The following is a 15,205-nucleotide window of genomic DNA, read 5'->3' on the forward strand; positions in this document are numbered from 1 at the left end:
CGAGTCCCAGGTGGGCAGATGGAAGGTGCTGCCTGCCCAGGATGCTGCCCTAGTCTTTGCCCAACACCTGCCTCTGTGGCAAGATCTGGGGATATTAATTACAACAATGAGGCTCCAGTCAAAGGCTGAAAAAAACCCAGAGCAGGTTTTGTCTTACAGCTTTTACCTGTCAAGTCCTCATAAAGAATAAGCAAGCTACCATATCTAAGCTTCTGCTAATGGTGACTAAGAGACAGTCCCTGGATGGCTCTGTCCTGCCTCTGTCCCTTTTAGAGAATTGCATAATAAGCATTAGCCTACAGACAGGTCAGCACTGTTACTTTGCATCCAGACCCTAATGTTGAAGAGTAAGAGGGAATCTTCTGTCAACTTTGACATACTCACTGGCCCCACTGTGCTATTACTGATCAGTTGTAACTGTCACAGCAGGCAGTCTTCAAATACTTGTATTTTTGGGTGGCTAGAAGAAAGACATGTGCTTCAATCTTCTTTGACTAGAAATATAAAGATGTGGCGTATAGCCGCATTTGAAACTTTTCCCGGAGTACGTGTGTGTCATTGTGCGTGAATGGGTGCACGCATGCCTGTGCGCATGTGCGTGTATGTGTACGTGTGTGTACGTATACCTATGTGCAAGGGAGAGTTGGGGAGGATTGGCTTCTGAGGCTCCATCTTGACTGTAGTTGAAAGAACTTGAGCGTATGTCTCATCTCTCTTCAGGACCCCTGCACCTCAGCACCAGAGGACAAACACCACAGGCCTCACAAGTGGGAGTGGGACACCACGTGCAGGGCTCTTTCTCTTTTTCCTCCCTTCCCCCCCCCCCCACCCCCCACCCCCCACCCCTCACCCCCCCCCCCCCCCCGGAGTTACTAGAAGGTCATTTTCTGAGTGTGCTCTGGAATCTGGGCTGCTCTGGCCACTGCACTTAATGCTGCTTTGTTCCATGCTAAATGAGGCGAGAACTGCCGCCCAGGTCACATTGGGCGTCCAGCTCGGCGGGACACTCAGCTGTGCACAGAGCAGATCTGCAGGCCGGGAAGGACTTTCCCTTTGGAGCAGAGCCACTGGCCTGCAGAAGTGTGTCCTTGGGCCAGGCTCCACTTCCCCTTCACTGATTCACTGGAGCTTTTCTTGTTGTTATTGGGTTTTATTTATTTGATTTTATTTATTTAGTTTGGCTATGGGGCAGGGGGTGGGGCAAGGAAGAGTCTCACTCTAGCTTAGGCTGGACTAGCTCACTGTGTACCAAGGCTGTCCTTGAAGTCACAGTAATGCTTGTGTGTTAGCTTTCTAGGTGTTGGGACTAAAAAAGTGAGTGCCACCATGCCTAGGTCAGGGGCTAGTTGAGTCTTCCCTTTCAAGACCCTGTTCTAAGAGCTATAGTACCGAATAAAGAATAAAGTCCCTGTAGGGGCTCACACTATATTTGGGAGGAGAGTGACCACGTGAGCCAGATAGAGCTCTCCTGGCAGACCAAATAACTGTGGGGAAGGGTATGAACAGGGTAACAAAGAGCAGCTTTAGCTGGGGCCACAGTAAAGAGTGCTCATTAGCTCTGGCAGGATGACCCTACTGAGTTTGTGACACTTTCCCTTGTAAGCTGTAATTCCTGCGAGTCCACTCATCTGTAGGGCATCAGGACAGGGGATGGACCACAAAACTCGATGAGATGGGTACATTCCAGCTGGAGAGTTCTAGACACATGCAGGCCGTCACACGGCATTTGTGTGTGTGTTGGAGAGGGGAGAGGGTGTGGCCAGGAGACCAGAGGGGTGTGAGGAGATGGCCAGTGCATGGGATAGAAAGCAAACCCGGTTTGGGGGAAAGAATTGGGGAGAATATAGTGGGCTGGGCACTGCACCAGAAATTGGAGGCTCTGGAGAGATCTGGTAGCTTCTCTGTCTCTGGCAGACTCCTCAGAGTGGTGCTCTCTGTAAAGGGAGAGGCTGTTATGACATCTCATAGCACATGCTGGGGTTGAGACTAGGCTGAGCTGTTTCAAAGAGAAGAGAGCTGGGAAAACAGTAGCACTGGGACCTTTCATATTTGATCTGTTAATGTCACTGTGTCCGTCTGGTCGAGTGGCCGTACTTGCGTTAGCCAGTCAGTGGGGTTTGTTTTTTGTTTTGTTTTGTTTTTGTAACAGATCCATGCTGGAAGATTCTGCCACCTTTCCATTATGTGGTCTTCTTGTTCCTCAAAAGAGTTGACTTGGTTGCTCTTTAATCCTAGCTCTGTCTCCCCTGAGGGCAAGGACTCAGCCAACTCCCGTTTTGGATGATCTGTCAGACCAGAACCCACGTGTCCCCAAGCATACTTCCTCTCTAGGGTTGGAGACCTACCAGTCTCAGCCTGGTTCAAATTATTCTAAACATTCAAATTATTACTATTTTAATTAGTAGTCTTTATTTTAGGTTCACATGGTAAAAAAATTCATTGTCAGAAACACGGGCTGGGATAGGGAGTCCCATACCGTTCTTATTAACAACTGTATTAACATATAGTTGGCCAGTAACGGGTGCCTGTTATAGTGATATACTCTGCTCTCTATGCTGTGCAGTCTACACATCTATCTATCTATCTATCTATCTATCTATCTATCTATCTATCTATCTATCTATCGTCTATCATCTATCAATCTGTCAATCTATCAATCAATCTGTCTATCATCTATCAATCTATTGTCCATCTATTATCTATCTATCAGACTGCCAATTTATCAGTCTATCTGTCTATCATCTGTCTGTCTGTCTGTCTGTCCATCATCTATCTTGTTGAGTGTGAGTTTATGTTTTTTTTTTTTTTTGTGGGAGGCTTGGTCTGCTCGTCCAATCATGCCAGAAGCAGACTTATATGCACCGTTGGTCTTTGATTGAATTTCTGCCCTGTCTCTGGAGACACACGCTTTGTAGGCAGAGGAGCCCCTAGAGGAGGGTGATGGCAAATGTCACAGGGGCCTGTGGGTGGCGAGTGTTACATGGGTGGATATGCCAAGCTGTTCTGTCTTCCTGCTGCTGTCATTCTCAGTCACAAGCTGGGAGACACCACAGTTCAGTGCACCACAGTCTGCAGGAGATTAGGTAGAAGGAAGGTGATAGAAGTTCTTTATGAGGGTGTCATGTCTGTTCATGCTAAAGTTGTTCAGAAATTCACAAAAAGGTATTTGAAATTCTTTGCTGACATTTGTTTGTTTCTTTGAAACAGGATTTTTCTGTGTAGCCTTAAGTGTCCTGGAAGCACTTTGTAGACCAGGCTGGCCTCGAACTCACAGAGATCCACCTGCTTCTGCCTCCCTGAGTGCTGGGATTAAAGGTGTGTGCCACATGCCTGGTGCTTTGCTAATCTTATATGCAATTAATTCGTGCTTCTCTGAAACATGAAGCCACAAATACAACATGTCTGTCTGCTTCTCATATCATGATTACTCATAGAGTTTACAGTTTTCTTAAAATTCCTTAAAATTTATCCTTTTCTTTTTCATTGTCATTGTGATAGAATCTCAGGTAGACTAGGCTGCCCTCACGTCCATGAAAATTCTCTTGTCGCAGCTTCCAGGTGCTGACATGACAAGTATAAGTTACCAGGTCTGACCTTTTCTTTTCTTTTCTTTTCTGGCGGTGGTGGTGGGGGGGTAGGGGGCATTATGGACTTTTTCTTTCATTTTAGGCATTAATGAAAAAATTGTAAGCTGTGATATTTTTAAACTCCTTTATTTGAGTCCTCCCACTGCTCTGTGCTACCAGCTCTGAATAGGGGATCCTGTGTGATGTTGCACAGGAGGACATAGAAATATTATGGATGCACTAAAGGCCAAGCAATTAAAAATCCACCAGCAGCAAGGTTTAATATACCACCGTCCTTTGGTAAGCTGGGAATTGTGTGTGTTATGAGTATCTGGCTTGGTCCAGCTCAAGCACCCAGATGACAGTCAGATATATTATAAAGCCACAATAGGAATGGGAGGGAATGGCCCGACGTTTGAGAAGCAGAGCAGTAAAGTCAGTGTTGGAATTCCAGCCAGAAGCCAGGGGTTAGGCCTTTCCTTTAATCTCCTCTCCCAGCAGAGATTCTCCCTTGAGCACTTGGGGCAAGTATACATTCATTTTTATGAGAGTGCAGTGAGCTAGTTGATGTTTGAATATGTTCTTTATACCTTGACCTGTGGTACAGTTTGTGGGCATGGTCAGTCCATGAACACTTGTATTTAGTCACGTGCGGATGCTACAAAAGAGAGTTGTGGGGCGGGGTATAGAGTCCTCAGGGTAAGAGCCTGCCTTCTTTACAAGTCAGCAGTGAGATGGAGATCCAATTCAGCTAGGCGGAGAGGGATCAGAGTGTGTGGAAGTGCAGGTAAGAGCATGTGCAGAACAGAGCGAGTGTATGTGCAGAGCTCTGAGGAATTGGAGAATCTGCTGGTGTAAGGTGAAGCTGGACCACATAAGGCCAGGTGAGGCTGCTGTTTGTCATCCTCAGAACATATAGAAGCTAGCATAAGAGGTTCGTACATGAGTATCTTGCCTGTGTGTGTGCCTGTGTACCATGTGCTCACAGGAGCATCAGCTCCTCTGGACCTGGAGTTAGAGATGGTTAGGAGCCATCACGTGGCCTAGGTCCTCTGAAAAAGCAGCCATTGCTCTTAACTGCAGAGCCATCTCCCCGTCTCCAAAGTGACGAGAGTGAACAACTCTCAGTGATTCCTGAGCTGGAATTATTTGGTGAGAAGTCCTTCTAGCATGAAGCCCGAGGTCCAGGCTTGAACGACTGGGGCCCTCATACCAGGGTGAAGAGGGAAAGGAAGGAAGGGAGGGAGGTGGGGGAGGGGCAGGAATGAGGAAGTGAAGGGAGGTGTGGGGAGCTGAAGGAAAGAAAACAAGCTGCCATTTTGAAAATTATTCTTTTAATTTCCAGTTTGGTCAGTCCATGAATACTTGTATTTAGTCACGTGTGGATGCTACGAAAGGGAGTTGTTGGGGGTGTAGAGTCCTTAGAGTAAGAGCCTGCCTTCTTTACAAGTCAGCAGTGGAGAGGTAGAGACCCAGTATCCTGCAGAGGATGCAGATAAATGGAAGGCCATTTCTGGTTGATAACTGTGTCCCCCCCCCCCCTCACCCCCCCAGCCTTTGATTTGAGACAGGGAACTGGCCTTGCCTGATCCCAGTAGGAAGTGAGTGCAGCCACCACCTCTGCAATTGGCTCAGCTGGAGAGCGAGGTTCAGCCTGGGTAGCACCTTTCTGGCCTAAAGTGGGAGGCTCCCAGATTAGTACGGTTTGTTTTGAAAACGAATTGCACTTGACCAACCAAACTGAGTGGTCAGCAGGATGCTAGGCGACCAGCAGGCAAGCGGGACTGGTTGTGGACTCTCTCATGACTTGCTTGAGGTAGAAGCTTTAGCTGTGGGGGTGGTAGCGGTCAGGTCAGGTATGGAGATGCTCATCTGGCCGTGGTGGAAAGGAAAGTGGTTTCTCCCCATCACACCCTCTGCTTTCGCCCGAGGAGCTGCATTTCTGACCGCTCTGCTTCCCCGGCATCATGTTGTTCTTGTGGATGTTTAGCTTTTGTCTTGGAGATGTAGACCTGAGTCTACTCTGTGTACATCCTTCTGATCTCTTCAGTTGACCCTAAGGCTCAGCTTGGTGGAGCCTGGCTAGCTCCTCCAGACACATTTTTTTCCGGAAGGCAGATTTGTGATTTTCTTTACAGGGAAGGAGGTGAGGGAAGGAGGAGGGAGGGTAGGCAGGTGGTGTGAGTGTGATGAGGCAGTGGGCGTGCAGTACGAGTGGGTGGGTGCTCGAGGTATGTCAGCACACACATATGTATATAGCAAGTGTGTGTGTGTAGGTGTGTGCTTTGTGTATATACCAGCTTGGGGCGGGGCTGGTGGGATGAGGCAGGCCCTGGTAGGGTTAAGATGGCTGTGTGAATAGGGGCCCCTCTCAAGTAGAATTCTGCCCTCCTTGTCAGAGGACCTCATCAGAAGCTGGGGAGCTATACCTCTCTATGTTGCCTCTCCTGCCCCACCCCCACCCCCAATTTCCTTACTGTTCCAGTATTACAGTCTAGCCGCCCCCTTCCCCCAGGAAGGAGAGGTGGGCTGGGGCAGAGTAGCCAGTGGACGGGTCCCCTGTGGGTGCTTGAGTTCAGGCTCTGTGGTTAGCAGCTGACTCGAGGACATGTCCCTCCCCTTCCTGCTCAGGCTCCTCTATTGTGGGTGACCTTGTTCAGTCCTGAGACCTTGGCCTTCACGTGATTGTAGGAGAGAATTGAGCCCCAGAAGGTTGTGTGTTTCTGACCGCAATGGGTTCAGCGAAGATCAGCATGGGACACACGGAGGAGAAGGAGCCTGGAAATTCCCCCTGGACTGGAGGGCCTTTCAAGTTGGGCAATCATGAGTGGCGTCATGCCAGCTCTCTGCCTCCACAGGTCACTGACATATTGCTGACCTTGCAGCTCCAGCAGAGTTCACGGGGGTGGGGGGGTGGGGGGGGGTGAGGAGCATTGCTAAGCACAGAGAAGTCTTGACCACCTATTCAATCCAGGGGCTTTGGTTGCCTCAGCAAGGTGCAAGGTCCTATGCCAAATAAACTCAACTACTTGGGTGGGCTCTGCCAGGGGCCAGACTGCAGTGTGCCCGTGGGTTACCAGCCAGCTCCTCTGCTGCTGGGAACTTCATTCTTCAGTGTGTCAACACAAGCCGTTGGGTCAATACCAGGGGAAATCCGTTTGTTCCCAGTGTCATTTGTGAAATGCTTCTAACCAGAACCAGTTCTTAGCTCCAAGTGCTGGGAAACTGTGCTTTTCTTGTACCCACAGGAACTATCTTCCAAACAGGGCTGTTCCTATTTCTTCTATAAGCACAGTCTTTGCATAGGTACATAGCAAGCTATCCGGGGCTAGCTCCTTGGCTACCTCTTGGGCATGCAGATGAAGCGAGTCACTGAAGTGCAGCGATCTGGTGTGAAGGGCCTGTCAGGAACGGAGGCGATTCGTTCAGTCTGATCCACCTGTGTGCGTGGACTTAGGTATCTAGGTTGTGTTTAAAGTCTTGAAAGGATACAACCTTTTCCTCCCTGGAATTAAATTGTCTAAACCTATGCCCATTGGTAAGCAAAAAAGACGAATGGCACTACCCTGTTGAGAGTGGGGACTAAGCTCTTTTGTTTTGCTTATTTTTGCATTATTTGAATAGTCATTAGCAAGGAAATGCAGGTTAAACATTAACCTGAATGCAGTCTGGTTCGGTGGATTACTTTAAAGTATAATCAGGGGCAGGTGTGATGGTGCACACCTGTAATCCTAACACTTGGGAGGCTGAGACAGGAGAACAGGTGATTTTGAGGTCAGCTTGACTGAAAAACCAAAGACAAATAAAAAGCACAATTGGATAATTTTTTTTTTACATAAAAATTATTACTCTATTCTTTCTCCCAATCAGGAACTAACAAAATGTTGGAGGTCTCCAATATGTCTAGAGATAACTTGGCAAAATTCCAATAATCCAAAAAAGAGTAGCCAGATGTGGTGTTTCAGGCTGCAGTCATAGCACCTGGGAGTCTGAGGCAGGAGGATTGCCGTGAGTTCAATACCAGCCTGGACTACATAGTGAGTTCCAGGCCAGCCGAGGTTTAAGAGTGGGGCCTTGTAAAAGTGCAGACAGAAACAAAGCAAAAACCAAAACCAAAACACAAGAAAAAACCCCAAACAAGTCCAAAAGTATCTGTTTATCCTCTTAGTGCATTTATTTTTTGGCAAGCACTTTTATGTAAGAGGTTTGTGTGTGTGTGTGTGTGTGTGTGTGTGTGTGTGTGTGTGTGTGTGTGTGTGTAATTTATTTGATCTTAGAGATGAAGAAACTGAAAGGAGAAAAGGGGAAACGCCCCTTCCCGCCCTGATGCCTACAAGTAGCCTTTCTGATTCAGACGCCTGCTTACCCAAGCACAGGGCTTTGCTCCTTTAGGGGTGAGATGAAAATGGAAGCGTAATTTCTGGTTAGGCTGCTCGTTTACTATTAAAAGCTAGAAACTATTTCAAAACCAGATGATGCCCCATGGCCTTTCAATTTCCCCGTATGTAAAATGACAGGGCTGGGGGGGGGGGGCGCCGGTGGGAGGGGGGGTAAACCATGGGGCCTTAAAGGCTTTGCACCCCTAACATTCTGGAATTAGGCACCTTGTCCTCCCTCCTCTCTCAGTCTCTCTTTGCTTCTTTTCCACAGTACGTGGGAAGCCTGGATGTCCCAAGACCCAACAGCAGGGTGGAGATCGTGGCTGCTATGCGCAGAATCCGGGTGAGTAGTCAGAGGTGGGGCTGTGTGTGGATCTGGACTTCAGGCATCTTGCGGCCAGGGCTGAGCGCCAGACTGGATGGCTTCACCTGGCCAGACCTCAGGGTCCATATTCCTGTACCATGGGGCCACAAACTATGGTGAACTGTGCAACAAGGGCCAATGGTTGAAACCGATGTGATTGCTGATGGCCGAGCAGTGTCATCCTTCCTCTCTCTTGTCCTGCAGCTCTTCCTGCTGAGATGCACGCGTGGTGGTTGGCTAGGCAGAAAAAAAGAATGGCAAAAATACAAGAGCAAAAGTTTAGTAAGCCACTGCTCATTGGTCAAAACATCTTAAATAGGTAATTTATTGTGGTATAGAAAAAATTTGAAAAAAAATTTTTTTTTTGAAACAGGGTTTCTCTGTGTACCCCTGGCTGTCCTGGACTCACTTTGTAGACCAGGCTGCCTTAGAATTGACAGATCCGCCTGCCTCTGCCTCCCGAGTGTGAGGACTAAAGGTGTGCGCCATACTTGAAATTCTAAGACTGGGCTTGAGATTTCAAAAAAACTTCCTTGGTCAGCTTCTTGAGGCTTCAGGATATAGGAGCTTTTGTGTGTGTGTGTGTGTGTGCGCGCGTGCGCATGGACACATACACCCCTACCCCACTCCTGGAAGACTGTGGTATGTGTGACAACCCACTGATGTGTGGGAGCCCACTGCCTTCTGAGTCTGGTCCACGGAACAGGGGTGGTGAAGGCGCTCTTGAGGGAGCTCTGGACAGGAGAACAGGAGAACAGGAGAACAGGAGAAGGGAGTGTTTTGGAGATGGGCTCGGGGTTGCTCTGGTGTACTGTAGTGTCTTGTGGGAGGGAGGTGGTGTTAGGGTGGCTGGCTCGGTCATCTCTGGGTGCAGCCCGGCTTCTGTCACTGTCCTTTGGAGTGATCTGTTCACCAAAATGGAGCCTAGAGTTCCATTTCGCTCTCGGTAGTTTGCCTCCGAGCTGGTTCCTTCCCCTATCAACAGAAACCTCAATTTGGTGGCATCAGTGGCGGAGAGAGTGTAGACATGCTTGCTGTTGGCTTTCCGCGTGGCTCATTGATGTTTCCAGCGTTGCAGCCTCTTCTTTACCAAGTTGAACTAATTGAGACTATGCTGATATACAACCATACTGTTTTCATGGACGTGGTAATAAGGAAATTTGAAGTCCTTTCATGAGAGTAATTCCACTGACCGGTCACAGCATCAGAGGATCATGTCGTGTCTTTTTCTAGATTAACTTGAAGCTCAAAGAAATATATGGAGAAGTCATGGAGGCCCAGGAATTCACTTGTGGCCCGAATGCGTTGTGTCACTCGCCACTTGGTCTTATGGAAAAGCTGTTTCACTCCCCTTTTGGCTGCGGGTCAGGGCTTCATACATCCAGGCCTCTTCCTCCTTAGCCCTCCTCCATGGATAGAGGCAGAGGGCCTGTGTCCTGCTCGCTGCTGCTGTAGAAACATGGGGCCTGGAGCTGCCCACACTCTGGGGTGTCCACCAAAGTCCTCTTTTATTTTTGTTTGATGGATAGGGAGAGAATGGCTGTTGCTGATATTAACGTCACCGTGAAAGCAACATCTTCATCACCAACAGTAATGGCTACTTCTGTGTTGGTGGTGCTTCTTCTTCTTCTTCTTCTTCTTCTTCTTCTTCTTCTTCTTCTTCTTCTTCTTCTTCTTCTTCTAGATATTTTGATATTGAATATTAAAATAAAGCTTTATTATTTTTTATAGCTACTTTAGGTGAGGTGAGGACACTCTTAGTTCGTTTCATGGACGATGACCTGTAACCTTAGGCAGGCTAAGTACCTCAGGTCAGGTAGCTGTTCACAGGCAGCCCAGGGTTCATACGCAGGCTGTGCTGGGGCCCCCAGTGTCCTGCGAAGGGTTCCTCGGAAGGCTCACTGTGAGTCTTGACCCTAGTTGGGTGAAACCAAAGGACTGAGACATGGCACCTTCCTGGAAAGGGAGCCCGTGCCAGAAACACAACTTAGACTGGGTAGAGAGGCACAGGAAAACATTACCTGGAAACTGGGGCGGGCCAGACAGACATGATGTGGCGCTAGTTGGTCTTGGGCTCTGCAGGAATCTGGCCTGGAATGTCTCCTCTTCCTTCATTACCTGCCAGCGCTGGCAGCTGCACGCCCCTTCCTACAGCTCCTTTTGTGGGAGCTGCTTCCAGCTCTTAATGAGCAGCTCATTACGTTTGAGGGAGAAATTAATTGGTCAGAAAGTTGTTTGGGCTGGCTGTCCAGTTGCTTGTGTGGACTGGCTGCCATTAGTGGCAAGCACCCTGATTGTGTGTCTTCCCCCAAGCCCCACAATTCACTGCTAGGTCCAGGCTGCTATTTTCCTCTTTCTCTGCCTTTCAAAAGCTATTTGGGCTGTAATTACAGCTGTCAAGAACTAGGGCATGGGATTTCTGTGTAAAGGACTGTAGCTGACACTGTCCTTTTATGTTGAGTGGTGCCAGGCTAATGCTGGACAGGACACTGCAGGCTTTGGTTGCTGGGTATTTTTCTGGGTTTAGAAGCCCCTGTCTCAGAGCTCAGTCAGAGCAGTGGATAGTCCTGAGTGCAGCTATTGATAGGGACCACAGAGCCTCACAGGTGAGATGTGAGCGCTTTGCCAAGGCCTTTGTTTTATTTTGTTTTTTTTCTTTTTCTCTTTCCCCTTTCTCCCTTTTTTGAGACAGAGCTTCACTAGGTAGCCTACTCTGACCTTGACTTTGAGATCTCCTTGCCTCTGTCTCCTGAGCGCTGGGGTACAGGTGAGGGTTACCATGCCCATCAAGTCCTAACTCTGTAGAGCTCATCTCCTGGTCCCCTCTGGAGAGCTGTGTTGTGATGTGGGAGTAAAAACCCTTATGTCTCCTGAGGGACACATCCAGGGAGTGAAGGGGTCTGCCCGACAGTGTCTCGAGTCCTCTTAGGAATTGGGGCTCTAGTAGGAGAATGCTGCTCATCTCCATCCCCATGCCCCAGTGTGGACTCCTTGACTGCTCAGCTTCCTCTGCATTCCCCTCGTTTTGTATTTGTTTTTTTCCCCTCCTCTCCATACTCTTAAAAAAAAAGGGGGGGGGGCGGCTGGAGAGATGGCTCAGCAGATAAGTGCACTGGCTGTTCTTCCAGAGGTCCTGAGTTCAATTCCCAGCAACCACATGGTGACTCACAACCATGCATAATGTGATCTGGTGCCCTCTTCTGGCCTTCAGGTGTACATGCAGGCAGAGCATAGTATCATCATCATCATCATCATCATCATCATCATCATCATCATCATCATAAAAGATTTATTTATTTATTATGTATACAGTGTTCTGCCTGCATGTACACCTGTACACCAGAAGAGGGCACCAGATCTCATTATAGATAATCATGAGCCACCATGTGGTTGCTGGGAATTGAACTCAGGACCTTTGGAAGAGCAGCCAGTGGTTCTCTTAACCTCTGAGTCACCTCTCCAGTACCTTTTCCATACTCCTTTTGAACTTATGGTGTCTGTCTTAGACATATCTATTTTTTCCCCTTTTAATATGCTCCTAAGAAATGTATGGCAAAGTGCATAGCATTAGATTTTGCTTTTAACGGTTGACAGGTCAGTAGTTACTCTTCTTACTCTTGCATCTAGAATCTCTAGTTGTTGTTGTTTTTTCTTCTTCTTCTTCTTCTTCTTCTTCTTCTTCTTCTTCTTCTTCTTCTTCTTCTTCTTCTTCTTCTTTTAACACTGAAACTTTGTAACCATTAAATACAGTCCTCTCTCCTTCCAGCCCTGGGTGGCCATCTTCCTACCTTCTGTTTCTGTGATTTTGACTACTTTAAAATGTCATAAGAATAAAACCATTCTCTGTTCCTTTGTATTGGCATCATGGTCCATCCATGGTGTATAGTGTCAGAATTTCCTTCCTTTCCATGGCCTCCTAGTATTCCTCTGTGTGGACAGACCACATTTTCCTTATGTATTCATCTACTGACGAGCATTTGTTTGAATCTTTTAGCAGTTGTACATACTATGGAATGTCTATGGGTTTGTAAATGCCTTTTTGAGAGCCTACTTTGGTGCTTTTCTCCTGTGTATATATTCAGAAAAGGGATTTGTAGATCATGTGGTAGATTAAATACTTGAGCTGGCATCTCATTATGGTATCTAGGCTGGTCTTGAACTTGTGGGTGTAAATGATCCTCTTACCTCAGCCTCCTTAGTAGCTGGGACCATAGGCATGCCACTGTGCTTGGCAGCAGCTGTGTTCTTTGAGGAACCTCCAACACACTTTTCATAATGGTTTCATTTTTGCCTTCCTACCAGTGATGCACAGCAATATGTATTCTGTACATTATTGGTAAAGGGAAAAGAAACTAAGAAGGTATATGTGCACTTGGGAGATTAAACCTGATGGGATAGAAGGGAAAAGCCTTGTAGGAGTATAGAGAGATGAGCCAGTAACCATAGGTGGCACAGCTTCTATGATGAGGGTGTCCAGCTCTGAGAGGTCTGGTACTGGAGGAAGGGACCACATCCTGTCATAAGCATCTTTGACTCTCTGGTGTCTAAGACGATGCCTAACTACCCTGTGCCCTTTGTTCCCAGATAGCAAGCCGAGTCCCTGCTACTTCCCTTTCATCTCCTTGGGAAGGGCACTCAGTATAGTCAAGAGGGCTCTCAGCAGGGAGTAACGAGAGTGTGAGTCTTCCCCTTACCTTAATGCGTGACCTTGGCAAAGCAGCTGACAGCTGTTAATCTCCTTTTCCATCCTTTATAAAAGATGGCATGTTACTTCTCATCCCGTCTCTCCGGTGCTATTGTCGGATCCAGGATGGTGTGTGAAAAAATGCTTTATAAACCATAAAGGGCTATTTATATTCATCGCCATCATTTTTTATGCCTTTCCTTTGGGTTTCAGAGCATTTCATACATGCAGATAAATACCCTGAGACTTCTGGCTGCTTTTAACAGCCAGCAGCTGCCTTACCTAGCTGCCTTGAACAGCCAGTCTCTTCAGTGGAACTTTCCTTCCTTGAGGAAGCCATCTTGAGTAGCTCGTCTTGTCCTCTCCTGCTCCTGCCACAGCATATTCTTCCCTGGTCGCATAAGGGTCACTGTATTCCTAGTGTCCAGCACATGGCCCTGGCCTCCCACTGGCTTCTTTGACTAGAAATGGGGGCACATTCTGGTCCACACTGCAAATGGCTTCCAAAATGATGCAGCCTGGAATGAGTTACCTCCTTAACATGTCTTGATTTCTCTGGTGTGGCTGCACAGGAGAGGGATGTGGTCATTGGCTTGGTAACCAGGAACTGGCCATGTTCACTTCTTCTTCCTATAGCTGCCACCTTTGACAGCTTTCCTAGAACTTTTCTCAAGGAAAACAAAAGGATGGAAAAACATAAAAGACCCTGGGTGCTGTGTGTGTGTGTGTGTATGTGTGTGTGTCTTGCATTGGACGTATGCTTAGTAGCTCATTAGTGGCTTTGTAGAGGTGGTGACTGGAGCCATGGGCTCTGTCTGCATGCCCTCTTTCTCCATGTAGTGTGGCTTCTTTGTCACCTTGTAACTGTCTCCCTGAATAGCTTGCCTCAGTCAGCACTGGGCTCCTTGGTCATTAACTGCTCTCCTTTTTGTCACAAGTTCAGACTCTGCAAGTATCACCATGGTTGTGTTAGCTTGGCCACGTCACTTCACAGGATACAGTAACCAGTCACTCTAAACACAATGGCTTAAAATATCTCCCAACTTCTCTTGTAGTTCTGGGGGTCAGGTGTGTGAAATGGGAACCACTAAGGCATCGGTAGGGCTGCTTTCCTGATGGGAGGACCGAGGGAACAGTCTGTTCCTTGCTGGTCTGGCATCCTGGCAGGTGGATCCAGTCTGTGGCCCATTGCGTACAGTCAGCTGAAGGTCTCTATGTAGGTGACCCAACATGCAATTATAAACTTACAACATGGTGATATTTTAAAAACTATTGTTAATCTAATTGCATGGTTTTCAAATGTGAACTTTTCACATTACAACGTGGTGTCACATGTCAAAAGGTTGGATATGCCCAAAGGCTGCCCACGATTTTGGCAAGTGTCTCCTGTCTGTCCTCAGAACCGATGGCGCTGCCACTTATGACATCTGCTTCCTATCACCCCATGGCCTCACATTCTGTTGGGGACCTTTGTGATCATCTCTCTCTTTTTCCACCGTTTTCTCCCAAGAATCCCAGATTATTTTCCTCCAGGGTTCATCGTCTCATCACACCTGCAGAGTCATTGTGTCACGTAGAGTAGCAGCTTTAAAGGGTTGAGAGGCATCAGTCTGTCCAACCCAGTGGGTCAGAGCATCCGGTCTCACCTCTTACGGAAGTTTTCTAGTGAGGCAGAGTGAAATTCAGATTTTGTTTCTACTGCATGTGGCCCGGGGACTTTGGACAAGGTTCTCAACCCGTCAGTCGTTGCTTCATCATCAACAAAACTGATATGAAATCTTTTCAGGATTTGACCAGATATATGTGAACGCATGCACAATACAAAGAGGTGTGTGTGACACTTGGACTGTGTACCCTTGACTGGTAGTTGTAGGCTGAAGCGGCTCAGTGGTAGAAGACTTGCCCCTGCACCACCACAACAAAACAGCAACAGCAACACGCACTGTCGTTTGCATACCTCCAGCTCCAGTGATCAAAAGGCAGAGGCAGGGGTGGTCACTAAGTCTGAGGTTGGCCCTGCTCTACACAGTGAGTTGCAGGCTAGCCAGGTCTATGTAGTGATAGTGTATCTCAGTAAACAACGCCCCCCTCAAAAGCAAAGCAAAACCTTCTAAATGCCAACAAAGCTCCCAAAAGGTTCCTTCCTAATTACTGTTCATTGAGAGCAGTGATGAAAGGGTCAGAAGACCTTGCAAGTTGGCTGCCAGGTGCA

The 15,205-nt window shown here is 47.7% G+C and overlaps 1 protein-coding gene across 3 annotated transcripts in view; it reads left to right on the top strand.

Moving 5' to 3' along the window:
- The window catches only part of LOC311606000 (carboxyl-terminal PDZ ligand of neuronal nitric oxide synthase protein-like), a 306,430-nt gene that overhangs the window by 87,490 nt on the left and 203,735 nt on the right, over positions 1-15,205 (top strand). For all 3 annotated transcript variants that reach the window (XM_084796910.1, XM_084796908.1, XM_084796909.1), the window contains exon 2: positions 8,217-8,288. In XM_084796910.1, coding sequence (XP_084653036.1) covers positions 8,274-8,288 — 15 coding nt within the window. In that variant the 5' untranslated portion in view covers positions 8,217-8,273. The remainder of the gene's footprint in view (positions 1-8,216; positions 8,289-15,205) is intronic.

Source organism: Acomys minous (assembly GCF_964271855.1).
Source record: "Acomys minous genome assembly, chromosome: 1".
NCBI classification, from domain to species: Eukaryota; Metazoa; Chordata; class Mammalia; order Rodentia; family Muridae; genus Acomys; species Acomys minous.